Source organism: Colossoma macropomum, unplaced genomic scaffold (genome assembly GCF_904425465.1).
Source record: "Colossoma macropomum unplaced genomic scaffold, Colossoma_macropomum, whole genome shotgun sequence".
NCBI classification, from domain to species: Eukaryota; Metazoa; Chordata; class Actinopteri; order Characiformes; family Serrasalmidae; genus Colossoma; species Colossoma macropomum.
In genome coordinates this window covers 5,946,444-5,961,948 of record NW_023494805.1, presented here as the reverse complement: position 1 = coordinate 5,961,948, position 15,505 = coordinate 5,946,444, and the positions used below count along the sequence as shown (strand labels likewise).

The following is a 15,505-nucleotide window of genomic DNA, read 5'->3' as shown; positions in this document are numbered from 1 at the left end:
CCTCAGGCCATCCAGGATAGACCAGAACTCAGCAGTTAACAGCCAATCATTATTGGTGGGAGACTATGCATAATGACATTTGCATCTTCATGTCATCTTGCTCCCAATGCAAAACACCAAAGACACCACACACTGGCAAACTCATGCCACTACCTGTCCCCAGCAGACCCTGATCCCACATTTCCCTTGACTTCATCACCGATCTACCCATACCTTAGGGGTTTACTATTATACTTACTGTTGTTGATAATTTCCCACGAAGTGTAAGATTCATTCCCATTCCTTCATTGCCCACCGTGGTTCTTCGACGCTACAAACAACAAGCCGACTGCCACCTCTTACCAGCCGTGGAGCGGACGGAGCAAGCTCCTCTTCCGTCTCCCTGTTCTAAAAATCAATTTAATATGTAGTCCTCATATAGAGGATGTATCAGATATTAAACTGATAAGAACAGATACTACACTTAATCTTAGCCAAAAGGCCGAGAAGCGATAGATCCAAGATGGTGCCGCAGACGGCGATACTGGTTGGGAGCTCCGTCATGTTTTGTTTGTTTGTACTGTTATATGTGAACCAGTCTCACTCACATACAGCACAGAAGATCTGCTGAACATCAGGCAGTCCATGCCACAAGGCATTTTTCCTGACTTTTCACTTTCTGACTGCTTTTTGGGCATTTTGGTGAGCAGAGCGGCTGCTCTCTACAGCAGACACAGATGCAGACGGACACGCAGACGCGGGAAGCGCACTGGAGCGCTGGTTAAACTCTGACAGCGTGGACACTGCTCTCCAGCATTCTAGGACTTTTCTCTCTCTGCTGTGCTGTGCTTCACTGAGTCTTGGCTCACTGAGTCGACCCCGGACAGCGCGCTCCAGCTCCACGGCTTTAACCTCTCGGGCAAGAAGAAAGGCGGCAGAATCTGCTTTTACATCAACCAAGGCTGGTGTACAGATGTCACAGTGTTAACAAAAACATGCAGCCCTATCCTGGAAACACTTTTTATGAACTCCAAACCATTTTACTGTCCGAGAGAGTTTTTTCATCTATTGTACGAGGTGCCGCGCGCTCTCACAGACCAGATAACCAGGGTGGAGCTCAAACACACAGACTCTGTTTTTTATCATTTTAGGGGACTTCAACAGAGCGCAACTCACCAGCGAACTGTCTAAATACAGACAGCATGTTATCTGCCCCACCAGGGAGAGTAATATTTTAGATCACTGCTAAACTGTGTTAAAGGGGGCCTATTGCTCTGTTCCCCGTGCTGCTCTGGGCGTCTCTGATCACTTGCTAATCCACCTCCCTCCAACCTATAGGCAGAAGCTGAAGTGTGCCAAACCTGTAGTCAGCTCTGTGAAGACGTGGAGCACCAAGACTAAAGAAAGGCTTCAGGCTTCATATAACAATGACAAGCCCTGGTTTAATGCCAGACTGAAACAGTTGCTCCAGTCTAAAGAAGCAGCATATAGGAGTGGAGATCGGGCTCTATACAATCAGGCAAGGAACACACTCAACAAAGAAATCAGAGATGCAAAAAAGAGCTACTCAAACAAGCTGAGTAGTATGATGTCCACAAATGAGCCATCAACCGTCTGGAAGTGCCTGCAGAACATCACCAGCTACAAAAGGACACCCCCCCCGAGACAATGGGTGATCGTCAGTTGGCTTAGCACTTTTTACTGCAGGTTTGAAAAGCCCAGCTCCACACACCCATTCAGCACAGATTCACACCCTCCTGTCATTCAGCCATCTATTCAGCCTGCCCTGAAGATCTGCGAGAAGGATGTACATCGACTTTTCAGGAGACAAAAAGTGAGGAAAGCACCAGGACCAGACGGTTATCACCCTCCTGTCTGAGGGCCTATGCCAACCGTCTTGCACCAGTCTTTACAGCACTCTTTAATAAATCACTGGAGCTGTGTGTCATACCTTTCTGCTTCAAACGCTCCACCATTATACCAGTTCCCAAGAAAGCAACCATCACAGGATTGAATGACTACAGACCCCCTGCAGCAGGTGAGGTTGTGAAAGTTCACCTCAAACATCCAGATCATCACTACAGCTGCTCCACAGGGTTGTGTACTCTCACCATTGCTCTTCTCACTGCACATGAACGACTGTACCTCCGCGGACCCCTCAAAATCCTGAAGTATGCAGATGACACTACAGCACCAAAACAACCTGGTGCTGAATACAGCAAAAACAGTGGAGATGACAGTGGACTTCAGGAGGAGCCCGCCAACCCTGCCAGCACTCACCATCCTGGACAGAACTGTGGTGGCAGTGGAGTCCTGCAAGTTCCTGGGCACAACAATCACCAGGGACCTGAAGTGGGACAGCAACATCAGCTCCATCATCAAGAGAGCCCAGCAGAGGATAAACTTCCTGCATCAGCTGGATCCCTTTCTTTGCCACTATACACCCTTTAACTGCTGCTGCACTCAGCACTTTAACTTTAGACCCATACTTTGGGTGCACAATGTAAAGGTTACAGGTATGTGTGTGTGTGTGTGTGTGTGTTTATGAGTGAGTGATGGTAGGAATTTAATTTTTTTTTGTATTTTATTTTATTGTATTTTATTTAATTTTATATTTATTTTATTTTATTCACTATGGTTGTCTGATACTGTGCACTGTGAACTCCTGTAACCAAAACCAAATTCCTTGTATGTGTAAGTATACCTGGCCCATAAAGCTTGATTCTGATTCTGAGGAGAACGAGTTTGGCTGTCGACTTGATTTACATTCTTGTTACCAGGTTTCTCACTCATTCCATGTTTCTCTGCTCAAACCTGTTGTCCCAGGTCTGTTGGATGAGGCTTCGCCCGCTGATGCACCCCCTCCTCAGAGGAAGGTTGATGGGACCCCAGATTATGCTGTTTGCAAGCTGCTGGACTCCAGGAGAAGGGGGCGGGGGGCCAACTGTAGTATCTGGTAGACTAAGAGGGAAATGGCCCTGAGGAGCAGTGCTGGGTACCAGCTGGAGATATCTTCGACCTGAGGTTCATCATTCCACAGTGGGATAAGCCCACTCCTTGTCCTGGTGGCCGCCCAAAGAGGGCTTTCCCTGGTTTGCTGTCTGGTCATTGTCTCAGAGGTGCCTCCCGGGCAGGCTCCCAGTAGTGTGGGTGGTGGTCGTCCTGGACTCTTTGGGGGTACTGTCATGCATCCCTCCAGCTCTGATGCATCCATGAACTCCCAGAATCTTCTGGCAGATCACATGCCTGCTGCCCACCACAGTGTTCCAATCATCCTTAGCACTCACCTGAATACTGGTCTGCATCACCTGTTCTTTTGTCATATGATTAGTTAGAGTTAGTATAGAGCCTGGGCTTTTAAAATAGTTTCCTTGCAAGGTATTGCTTCTAACTTAAATACAGTGTCCCACTCTCATGCTGGACCCTGCTGCCTTTCCCTATTCACTCTGTGTCACTGATGCTACATTACACTCAAAAAGCACAGCTGCAGATTTTATGTCTTTGTAATTTACACCCTAGCTGATGAAATTAACGTTCCTAGCTTCATAACCATAAATGTTTCCATAATCATGATTTATGCAAACTCCAGTCCACTCCACTATGATGGCACACTCTAAAGCTTCTTGTGAGCTAATAGCTGTCCATTGTGGAGAACACTCAGCCTGCTAAACATAAGTGACTTTGAGTTACAATCCAGGCCTATGAGATGTCTCACATATAAAACTAATTGTCAAATCTACTTATTTACACACTGTTTTATAGATATTATGCAATAAATTGCTCTTTAAAAATGCAGCAGTCAGAATGGAGCATATGATCAAAACACAACACAAAACAGCTGGATATCGCATATTATTGGTATAGCCTATGGAAAAAGCCTTCCCATACTCTAGAAACAAATTGTGGAATCCTGTCTCATAGAATGTCCTCAGGAATACCATAATTCCTGAAAAGGTGGTTATGAATGGCCTTAGCAATCTGAAAAGCATCAGAAATGGCAGGGAACTGTACAAATCTAACACTGCAGGAAAACCTGTCAACGATAGTCAAGATGGTAGTGTAACCCTCTGATGATGGAAGATCTGAAACAAACTCAATGGCTATGTGTTGATGCATCTAATTCTACAACAAAAGGTAATGATGGGTCAGGGTGTCTGAGAATGGGGGCAGTAGTGAAAGCAGTTTTGAGTGCAGAAAAGGCCTCCTCTGCCTTTTTGGGGCTCTTTTAAGAAGAGCAGTAAGGGTAGCAGAGGGTAGAATCATATTTGTATTGACTTATCAGTGATTTCTTTGTTTAAACTTTGCTCAGATGATTAATCCAACAATTCATATATTAATGAAGACAGCACTTTGTTTACTCTTGAATCAACTCACTTGGAGGTTAAACTAAAGCACTAGCCATTATCCCAAGGACTGACTGTTATGATAAGGTATTGTATTACTTTGCAGTATGATGTAGTTACAGGTGCCATTCAGCCAGTGAAAGGGAGTCACTGTATGTGGCAATCTTCCTCAGTCAGGCTGCTGGAAAATGTAATTGTGCAATTATTTTGTTTATTTATTTTTCAATTTCAAAGTATTTTGTGATCTATAAATGGTTATATGCAAGTAATTTCATTTTGACATTCTCACATTTCCACCACTTTGTACCTTTGTGCTAAAATATGCTATGTAAATATGCTCTCATTACCTATGAAGAGATGATACATGTGAATTCTACCTGTGAATATTTCATTACATAACACAGCATGCAAAGCAGGTGGCCTTATGATCATTATCAGCTTGCAGGTTTGAAAGAGGGACGAACACATCCAGTTCTACTGAATTCTTGTTCCTGAAATCCAATACAAAAATAACACAGCGGAGAACAGTTCAGATCAGGAGGCTGAGATACACTTCTGGAGAAAAAGTTCAGTTCTAATTTTGAATTTAATGCAAATCCTACAGCTGCATTCATCCAAGCCGTCACCAGCTATCGGTATAGGTATTGGCAGTTACCTAGTACATCCACATCACTGCTCTTCATTGACAAAAAGAGTTCAACTGTATTTTATTATTGGATATGTTAGTTGGTTAACACGAGTCATAAGACTCTCATTGAGTTAAGCTGGGCCAAGATCCAATCCAAAAGGCCCATGCAGGGAAAGGCTGTTCTTCATGGTTCTATGAAAGCCCTGCCCCCTCCCACTTGAGTGCAAATGTTAATGAGTGTTTCTGGTCTTCCATTATCAGACAGCCTATTCAGCCAGCAGCTGCATTCCAGCAGTGATAGTTCATGGATTACCCCTCCTAATCCAAAGACATCTGGCACCCCCAGTGATGCCAAGTACTCTGTAGAATGAGTGCTTTACAAAGCCCCTATATCCTACAACTACACCAATGAGCCAAAACACGACCACCTGCCTAATATGCTGTTGGTCCTTTGTGTGCCACCAAAATAGCTAGAACCTTTCGAGGCATGGACTCTGCAAAACCTCTGAAGGTGCCCTGTGGCATCTGGCACCAAAACATTAGCAGCAGATCCTTTACTTCCTGTAAGGTGTAAGATGGAGCCACCACACATCGGACTGGCTCCAGCACATCCCACAAATGCTTGATCAGATCGATATCTGGAAAATTTGGCCAGGAAACACCTTGAATACTGTGTGCAGTGTGGCATGGTGCCACTGTCACTGCCATGGGGAAAGACCAATGTTACGTATTTTGTTTTTTTGTGTTTGCATGTGTGTCTCTCTCTCCTGGTCTCTTCCTTCACAGCTCTGCAAACAGTCATGTGAGGAGGACCTCTAACCAATCAGAGGTCTGGCTGGTGCGGTTGGGGAAAGAGCCTATGTTTTAAAACAGGCCTTCAAGATGGCTGAAGAGGGAGAGGACTGATCATGTGTCCTGTGTTGTAGTTTGTATTTTAGTCTTGTGTTGGGAGGGTGCTTTGTTTTACCAGTGCTTCTATCATAGAGGCATAGTCTAACGGCCTCGCTGCAAACAGGAGGCGGGGCCCGGGAGGCGGAGTTCAGGACTTATGTGCCACCTTTATACCTCTAGTGGCTGTCGTTGTTCTCCCTCCCTCCCTTGTGGCTGTGCGAGGCTTGGGCACCACCTTCCCGCCCTCGCGGCCATCGTCGATGCCCCTGGGTCGACTGCCACACACTTATAGTGCATCTGATTGTTCTTGTGCTTATGTGTGTGAGTTTATACATTTGCTCACAGTAACACTGTTGGCCCACCGAGAATTCTCCCAACTCTCCAGATTAGCCACTCTGGCATTGCTGACCCTTGAACACTCACAGTACATCATTCTTAATTCTTGTTTGAACTTTCTATATTTTCCTTTATTTCCAACAAACAGAGCAACTGTGAAATGCTTTTGCTGAAAAAAAAGTTTTTTGAGAAAGTTGTTTCATGTTTTAACTCGATCTTTTGATGTGTGTATCTACTGTGTGTCTTCATTCATTTGCATTGTTAGGTGAGCCTTCATGTAAATCAACATTAAAATAGTCTGACATGCACAAAAACAAAGAAAGAGCTGTTGTGGCTTTAGTGTGTCTTCAGGTCACAGACACTAATCAGCAGGAGGCAGACACACAGAGCAACTGTACCAGCAGTAATAGGTAAGAAACACCTTTAGGAACTCTAATCTCTGTTATTGAGCTTTAACATACTGTCTGGGTGAATGCATTTATTCTTAATTTGAAGCTGAATTTTTAAATAAATATATTAGATTTTTCGAAAGCAAAGTGCTTGGAAAAGGTATGAAGGAGAAACTGCTGTACTTACAGAAGAGGTCAGTTTACAGGACAGGGATTAAGCTCAATCTGACTACACAGAACTGTGAATAGGCTTAATCTCTCTCCATACTGTACCATATGTAATATATATGCATTTCTCAGTTCAATATATACAATTCTCAGTCTCTTTATACTCCAGATTAACAGGTTTGTGTTCAGATAAAATACTGTTGCTCTCAGAATGTGTTCTATGTTGCAGTTTGTGACTTTAAGCTGCAGCTGTGGGTCATAATGTATAACCTACTTTTGAAGTATGTTTATGATTTTTGCTAAGATGATAGCATCTGGGAGTTTGATGATGTAGATAAACATTTAGAACTATTAAGCCCATTGCAGAGGACAATTTTATTAGAAAATCTTATAATATTACTCTGTTTTATACCTTCTCTGAACGTTATTCTTGCTTTCTTTGTTTTAAATGTATTTGATTCATACGGTGTGAAACATAAACCAGCAAAGTCTTCAGATTTGTGCCTGTTTAACATGTTAAATTTACATTTCTATAGCATGTTCTCTATATTGCCAAAAGTAAGTTCACATCTAAATCATTGAATTCAGGTGTTCCAATCACTTCCATGGCCACAGGTGTATAAAACCAAGCACCTAGGCATGCAGACTGCTTCTACAAACATTAGTGAAAGAATGTGTCGCTCTCAGGAGCTCAGTGAATTCCAGCGTGATACCGTGATAGGATGCCACCTGTGCAACAAGTCCAGTCGTGAAATTTCCTCACTACTAAATATTCCACAGTCAACTGTCAGTGGTATTTTAACAAAGTGGAAGTGATTGGGAACGACAGCAACTCAGCCACGAAGTGGTCTGCCACGTAAAATGACAGAGCGGTTCAGCGGATGCTGAGGCGCATAGTGCGCAGAGGTTGCCAACTTTCTGCAGAGTCAATCGCTACAGACCTCCAAACTTCATGTGGCCTTCAATTAGCTCAAAAACAGTGTAGAGAGCTTCATGGAATGGGTTTCCATGGCTGAGCAGCTGCATCCAAGCCTTACATCACCAAGAGTGAATACTTTTGACAATATAGTGTATATTCATTTTGTTTGATCTCACATGGGGTGATGCTCCTCTCCACATCAGCCAATCAGAGTTCAGTATCACCTGTTTATTAACTACCAGAACCTGTTCTTACACCTTCACTTCTAGTTGTAAGGGTTCAGCCGGCCCCGCCTGCTGCCAGCAGAGGGCGACGGCGGCACAGGGCCATAACTTCAGGGAACTCCAATTCCCAGAAGTCCGCGGGCTGATTAGGCCCAACGCGACACACCTGCGGACTCCTCTACTTAAGGTCAAGGCAAACAGTGGTGTTTGTCACACCTTTGTAGAGGGGTGACCAGTACGGTACTTAGTGTCAGAAAAGAAAAGAAAAGAAAAGAAAAGAAAAGAAACTGCCCCAAAACTAAAAAAAAAGAAAAGAGGGCTGAGAGAAGAAACTGCCCCAAAACTAAAAAAGAAAAAGAAAAGAGGGCTGAGAAAAGAAACTGTCCCAAAGCTACTTAGCCAAGGTGGGCATTGAAAAGAAAAGAAAAAAAAAGGTCTGCCTTCCCTTCGTTCTTGGAGGGGAAGTGTTTTTTTGGTTTCCTATTATCTGTCCTTTCGCCTTTCTAGTTCAGCCTTTGTTTGAGCACGCTGCTCTCAGCGTCTCATTTGTCTGCCGTTCGTCGTTTTCCCGCCTTTTCTTTTCCCCCTTCCTTGAGGTGTTTTTGCCAGTAGTTGCCTGTGCTCCTCAGTGGCGCAGTGGTAACGCCACGAAGCGCCTATCAGTACATTGCCGGTTAGAACCTGGCTTTGGGTCACCTCATATGCATGTTTCAGACTCACAACCCAGTGCCACAATGGGCACTTGGGTCCGACCTCCCCGCCGTCCTGTAATAGAAAGGTGTGACCAACATGGACCCAGCAGAATTGGATCCCATCAGATCTGCCCTGCAAACTCAGGGTGCCGTTATTGGCCAGCATGAGCAGCTGTTGCAAGACATGATGCAGCAGCTGACCCTTCTGGTCAGGGCACAGACCGAGGGGGTTCAGCCTGCCAGTGCTGCTGCAGCTGCCCCTGCTCCTGCCTTAGCTCCCACTCCACCCCCCCTGCTGACCTGATCCGGGGTGATGCTCTGGTGGCCAATCCAGAGAGATATGCTGGGGACCCAGAGACCTGTAGAGGGTTTCTCTTGCAGTGTTCTCTGGTGTTTGAGCAGCAACCCTCCCGGTTCCCCACAGAGAGGTCCAAAGTGGCTTATATGATCTCTCTATTGACCGGTAGGGCTTTGGCTTGGGCCACCTCGCTGTGGGAGCAGGACTCTCCTGACACAGCATCGGGAGAGTTTTGTCAAGGCCATGAGGGCGACCTTTCATAGCCCCATCGGGGGTAGGGAGGCTGCACCCCACCTCCTGGCCCTCTCCCAAGGAGCCCGTTCGGTGGCGGATTATGCCATCGAGTTCCATACCCTGGCCGCTGAAAGTGGCTGGAATGAGGAGGCGCTAACTGCCATCTTCCATCAGGGACTTAACGGGAAGCTCAAGGATGAACTAGCCACCCGGGAGCTGCTCTCCACGTTAGAGGGTCTCTATGACGTATGCATCGGTCTGGATACCCGCATGCGTCAAAGAGACTTGGACCGGAGAGGTGGTTCCCGTGCTCCTGTCTCCCGTCCCCCCTGGCGCCCCTCTCCAGCCGGGTCACCATCTAGCAGGGACCTGCCTGAGCCCATGCAACTCGGTAGTGCTGGGCTGCCTGATCGCGGTTCTGGGCCTCAATCATTTGAGACCAGACGCCCTGGCAATACTAGCAAGCCATGGGGAAACGCACGGGCCAGGGGGACCGGTGAGGGGCCAGTCGTCCTTTTCCCCCACTTCGGGGCTCTTCTTGGAAGTAAAACTTTCATGGGGGCCCAGTCAACACACAACCTTGCAGGCCTTCGTTGACTCAGGAGCAGCAGAAAGCTTTCTTGATGTCACGTTGGCTGCTGAGCTGGGCCTACCCATTGAGCCCCTGGAATGTCCTCTACCGGTTATGGCCCGTCACTCATCACACTGGGCCAGTCACCTTGCGAGTGGGCCCCCACAGTGAGAGCACGGTGCTGTACCTCACCCAAGCCCCCCACTTGCAACTTGTGTTGGGGTTCCCTTGGTTGAGGCAGCACAACCCTCGCATTGACTGGTCGACACAGTCCATATATGCATGGGACCCCCGGTGTAACGGTCATTGCCTGGTCGACCCTGGCCCCCTCCAAGGGATGCCCTCCCTCAAGGGTCCCGCTATGCCCGACCTTTCAGGGGTCCCCAGAGACTACTGGGACCTCAAGGAGGTCTTCAGTAAAGAGAAGGCCCAGGTTCTGCCACCCCACAGGGAGTTCGACTGTGCCATCAACCTGCTCCCAGGTGCCACACCACCCCGCGGCCGGTTGTTTGCACTCTCGCCCCCTGAACGTGCTGCCATGGATGAATACATCCATGAAGCACTGGAGCTGGGGTTTATACGCCCATCCTCCTCGTCTTACCCCAGCTGAACGCAACTACGATGTCGGAGACAGGGAGCTTCTGGCCATGAAGCTCGCCCTGGAGGAATGGAGGCACTGGCTTGAGGGGTCTAAACATCCCTTTGTGGTCTGGACCGACCACAAGAACCTGGCCTATATCCAACAGGCAAAGCGGCTCAACCCTCGCCAAGCCCGATGGGCACTGTTTTTTAGCCGCTTTGATTTCCTGCTGTCTTATAGGCCAGGCTCTAAGAACACCAAGCCTGATGCTCTGTCCAGACAGTGGGCACCTCCGGGGCCTGACCCCTCCCCGGAACCCATTATTCCCACTCCTCGGATCTTGGCCCCACTCCGTTGGGAGCTGGAGACTGCCATCAGGGAGGCCCTACGGCAGGAGCCCGATCCTGGAGGCGGTCCCCCCGGTAAGCTGTACATGCCTGCTGCCGTGTGGCAACGGGTGCTGCTATGGGGGCACGCCTCCCCATTTTCAGGTCACCCAGGGGTGGCTAGGACCCTGGACTTTTTGCGCAGGCGATTTTGGTGGCCTAGCATGGAGAGGGACATCCGTGCCTTCATTGCGTCTTGTGAGACGTGTGCACGCTGCAAAGCACCCCGGTCACGGCCCCAAGGTCTCCTCCACCCACTGCCCATCCCTGCACATCCATGGTCTCACGTCTCCCTGGACTTTGTCATGAGTCTACCCCCCTCCAAAGGCAACACGGTCATCCTGGTCCTCGTGGACCGCTTCTCCAAGGCATGTAAGTTTGTGGCCCTACCCAAGCTTCCCTCTGCCAAGGAGACAGCGGAGCTCCTGTTACAGCACGTGGTCAGGGTTCACGGGATGCCTAGTGATCTGGTGTCTGACCGGGGTCCCCAGTTCACTAGCCGTTTTTGGAAGGCCTTCTGCCAGCTCATGGGAGCCTCTGTGAGCCTCTCCTCCGGCTTCCACCCAGAGTCCAATGGCCAAACTGAGAGGGTCAATCAAGACCTTGCCCGGACTCTGCGGTGCTTGACCTCCACCAACCCCTCCTCATGGGCGGAGTATCTACCCTGGGCGGAATATGCCCATAACACTCTCCGGCATTCGTCCCTGGGCATGTCGCCATTTTGAGTGCCAGTTTGGGTTTTCTCCGCCCATGTTCCCCAAAGAGGAGCGCGAGGTTGGGGTCCCTGCTGCGAAGCAGTTTGTGCAGCGTTGCCAGAGAGCATGGCGGAAGGCCCGTGCTTCCCTCCTGGTCACCACCGAGGCCAGAAAGCAGGTGGCAGACCGCAAGAGGCGCCCAGCCCCCACCTTTCGGCTAGGCCAGCGGGTCTGGCTCTCGGCCAAGGACCTTCCGCTCCGTGTGGAGACCAAAAAGCTGGCGCCTAGATATGTGGGGCCCTTTAAGATCGACCGGCGGATCAACCCAGTCACCTACCGGCTACGCCTTCCGCCCTCCATGTGGCTCCACCTTTTCTTTTCCCCCTTCCTTGAGGTGTTTTTGCCAGTAGTCACCTGTGCTCCTCAGTGGCACAGTGGTAACGCCATGAAGCGCCGATCAGTACATTACCAGTTCGAACCTGGCTTTGGGTCACCTCATATGCATGTTTCAGACTCACAACCCAGTGCCACAAACTCATTTTTCCATTTTTTTCTGTTTCCATTTCTGCACTTGGGTCCGCCTCCCCGCCGTCCCGTAACACTAATACAGTCTGTCATTCTTCTCTCAGGCTGTGGAACATTTTGTCACTGTGGTTCTTTCCTCTTCTTCTTTTGTTGTCTGTCTTTTACTTTTAAATCTGCAGTTATTCTTAATTTCTGCATAAGCGTTCAGCCTCTGAAGTTGCTTTATTACGTAATGACACAATGACTCTGACCAGAGAGTACTCGGTCAGATAAATGAATGCCTGCTGTTCTTGTAAATTTATAATGCCGTTTACATTTGGCTGCATGTTTATGATGTTTTCAGTCTGATTCTCCAGAGATATTTATTAAACTCATCTATTCCACCGAAAGCTAAAGCAGTCCATGTTTATATCCACTGTTTACAACAAAATACAAAAAACTTTTTTTTTTTTTTTTTACACCTTAAAGTGTATCTCTGGCTACTCGTTCATGTTTCGTTTTACAATTCTGAATGTGTCAGCATCACATTCCTTAAAGGGGAATTGCACCAATTTTTCAACATTTATGCATAATTCAATCTTGTTCAGAGTGATCAGATGTGAAATGCTGTTATCGAGAAACTGACTGTGTCTAAGTTGTTTACAATGACAGTAATAGGGAAAAGGCATGTAGGTAGCTTGCAGGTCCGAGATGAAACCAGGCTCAGAACACAGATAAAATGCAGAGACTTCACAACCAGGCTTAACTAAAGATTATATAGGAGGAGAGTAGGAGAGTAATTAATCCAGAGAATGATCTGCAGGTGTGTGAAATGGAGGAGTGGGTGGGGTCAGGGTGGAGCTGGAGCACTACCTCACAGGCCCAGGAGGGAGCAGTTTATGGCAATACCAAATAATAATGTTTCCCCTCATCTTTACAACTATTTCACCATCAGCATTACATAAAAACTCAGGAGTTCACTGTAGGTGCATTGGTTGTTTTGGATTATAAATAAAATGGCAATATTTGTGTTGTAGACATGGTGACCCTCGTGTCACCACCACTGTAAAGAAATCTGGTCTGTTTCTCTGTATTGTTACATCTTTTTCTCTAAATTGAACAATTTGACATCAAACCACTCTGACTTTATTTACAACAATTTAATTATATTTGTGGAATTGGTGGAATTCCCCTTCAGCTTCAGAGAATTCCATGCTGGAGCCTCTCTGCCCTTCTCGAATGTCTGATTCTGTTACTAAAAATAACGTCACTTAAGCAGCATGATCTAATGTGCTGGTTATAAAGACTGTTGAGGTGTTTAATGTGTGAATTGTGTCTTTCTTGTTCTCCACAGTCATGAGTTCAGCTCTGTATCTGATCCTGCTTTTCTCAGGTCAGTGTAGCTTCATGATCATCTGTAAAACTCTCTGCTGCTTCATTACTGTACTGTCATGCTGATGAGAGCTTTCATCTCTACAGCTCTGTGGACTCTCTCCTTCTGTGGGACTTGTCAGTTTCATGTGGTGAATGAAACTAAGAACTGGACTGAAGCTCAGAAATACTGCAGAGAGAAATTCACTGACCTGGTCACCATTGAGAGCCAAGAGGAAATGAACGCTCTGATAGCTTTTCTCAATGGGAGAGCAAACCAATCCTGGATAGGACTGAGACAGAACACCACTGTAAGAAATCAGGTACATTTAGATTTATTCACGGTCAGAAGGTGTGTGACTGTAATGAAACTAAAGAGGGGTCAGGGGGGTTGCAGGTCTTGAAAGTATGTTTTTTTCAGTGACTAAAACTCTGCAGAAATATCAGGTGTTCATAAATCACCACTCCTCCAGTTTCTTTTATACACTTAAAACATAATCTGACCAAAGATAATCTTATAATGTTAAAACCAAAAACACAGCACTGCAAGGCAAGAGGGACAAAACCTGATGCAGCATGTTCATAATTAGCTATAACTAACTCTAACTTCTAGTTCAGAATAAAATCTGCTTTTGTAGATTCGTTCATATCAGTGTGGTAGACAGTGTGTCAGAATTAATGAATGGAATTAGCAAAAGAATTCAGTGAATTCATCTCGCAATAATTTCACTCATTAATCTCACAATAAGAATCCCATATAAATCTACTGTAAATTTGTTTGATTTAGTTGAAAACTACTACTACTACTACTACTACTACTAATAATAATAATAATAATAATATTAATAACTTTTGTAATTACTAACACTATATGTGGTTTGTAGAAACAGAAGAAGATCCTCATAAATTAATGTTTGTCTCATGTGGTTAAAATGATGGGACACTTTTTGCTCACATTTTTCATCCAAACCCCGTTAGAGAAGACCACCTAACTAGTGGCTCCCCCAGTAATTTGAGTTTGACACTCTGTAAAGCTTTGTTCAACACTTATTACTTTGCTGAAGACATGGACAAAACTACATTATATTTATCAATCAGTGTTTTTTTTTTTATATATTCTAGAAGTACCCACTCCACTTTTATACACTGGTTATGGATTTATGCCCTTTTTAAAAAAAACTTTGGCTGAAAACATGCAACTGAAAATCTCTATAGCTGAAGAGCTAATTATTAAAATGCATATATGAGTGTGATGATGAGCAGTGAGGGGTCAGTGTTTAAAATGTTGATCAGATATTAATGTGTTTCTAGAGCTGGATCTGGTCAGATGGGAGTAACTCCTCATACACATACTGGAACACTGGAGAGCCAAACAACCCTGTGGGTGACAACTGTGTGCAGTTGTTTAGCCCTGAATACAAGTGGAATGATGCAGACTGCAAATGGCCAAATCCACTTATCTGCTATAAAAGTGAGTAATAGTAAATAGTAATAATAAGATGATGAAATGCAGATCATCTGTTACAGATCCAGTTCATTCACCTTTAATGGTTGTGTTTGTAGCAGTTACGCTGACTCAGTGCTTTAATGTAAGTATCTAAGTAGTGAATCTGGATGAAGTGAGAAATCAACATTTACAGATAAAGTACACTAACCAAAACTGAACATTTTAAAATATGAACAAAAACAACTGAACTATTTGATGTGGTGATTAAATCTTTGTTCTCACTTTTCTGCAGAGCTTCCACTCATCCTGATTAATCAGACCAAGACGTGGAGACAAGCTCTGAGATACTGCAGAGAGAATCATGTGGATCTGGTCTCTGTTCACACTGAGGAAATTCAGAAATGGGTGGAAACAGCTGTTGATTATGCCTCCACTGCTAATGTGTGGATGGGTCTGCGTCACACCTGCACCCTGAATATCTGGTTCTGGATCAGAGGAGAGTTCATCTGCTACCAGAACTGGGCTCCGGGGAACGGGACAGGGGAGGAAGACTGCAGTGGAGGAGAAAGATCAGGAGCGATGCAGTCTGGAAGTAAGAAGTGGGTCAGTCTGCCACAGAATCAGAAACTCAACTTCATCTGCACTGTTAAGGGTGAGACAGAGGATTCTATATCTGTCAACAGCTAAATATTGATGGTGAAACAAATACTGATTGACCTTTTTTGCTTCTTTTTAGAGTGATTTTAGCATGGCCTGTGCTACCCTCAATGAAGAAAGGAAACTTGAGGCAGGGTTGAGGGTTGCAACAGCCATGTCTCTTTATTTTCACACCCAACAAAAAATACACAAC

General features: G+C 45.9%; 1 protein-coding gene and 1 pseudogene across 1 annotated transcript; one reads left to right on the top strand and one right to left on the bottom strand.

The window, feature by feature from the left end:
- Positions 1 to 315: 315 nt before the first annotated feature.
- On the bottom strand, positions 316 to 493 carry LOC118826782 (annotated as a pseudogene).
- A 6,036-nt stretch (positions 494 to 6,529) lies between these two features.
- Positions 6,530 to 15,087, top strand: LOC118826073 (C-type lectin lectoxin-Enh4-like; the record flags this gene model as incomplete). The annotated part of the gene is made up of 5 exons (XM_036596960.1): positions 6,530 to 6,587; positions 13,192 to 13,230; positions 13,317 to 13,531; positions 14,520 to 14,679; positions 14,948 to 15,087. Coding segments are annotated over exons 2-5 (552 nt in total), but the record flags the coding sequence as incomplete, so codon positions are not given.
- Positions 15,088 to 15,505: the final 418 nt, after the last annotated feature.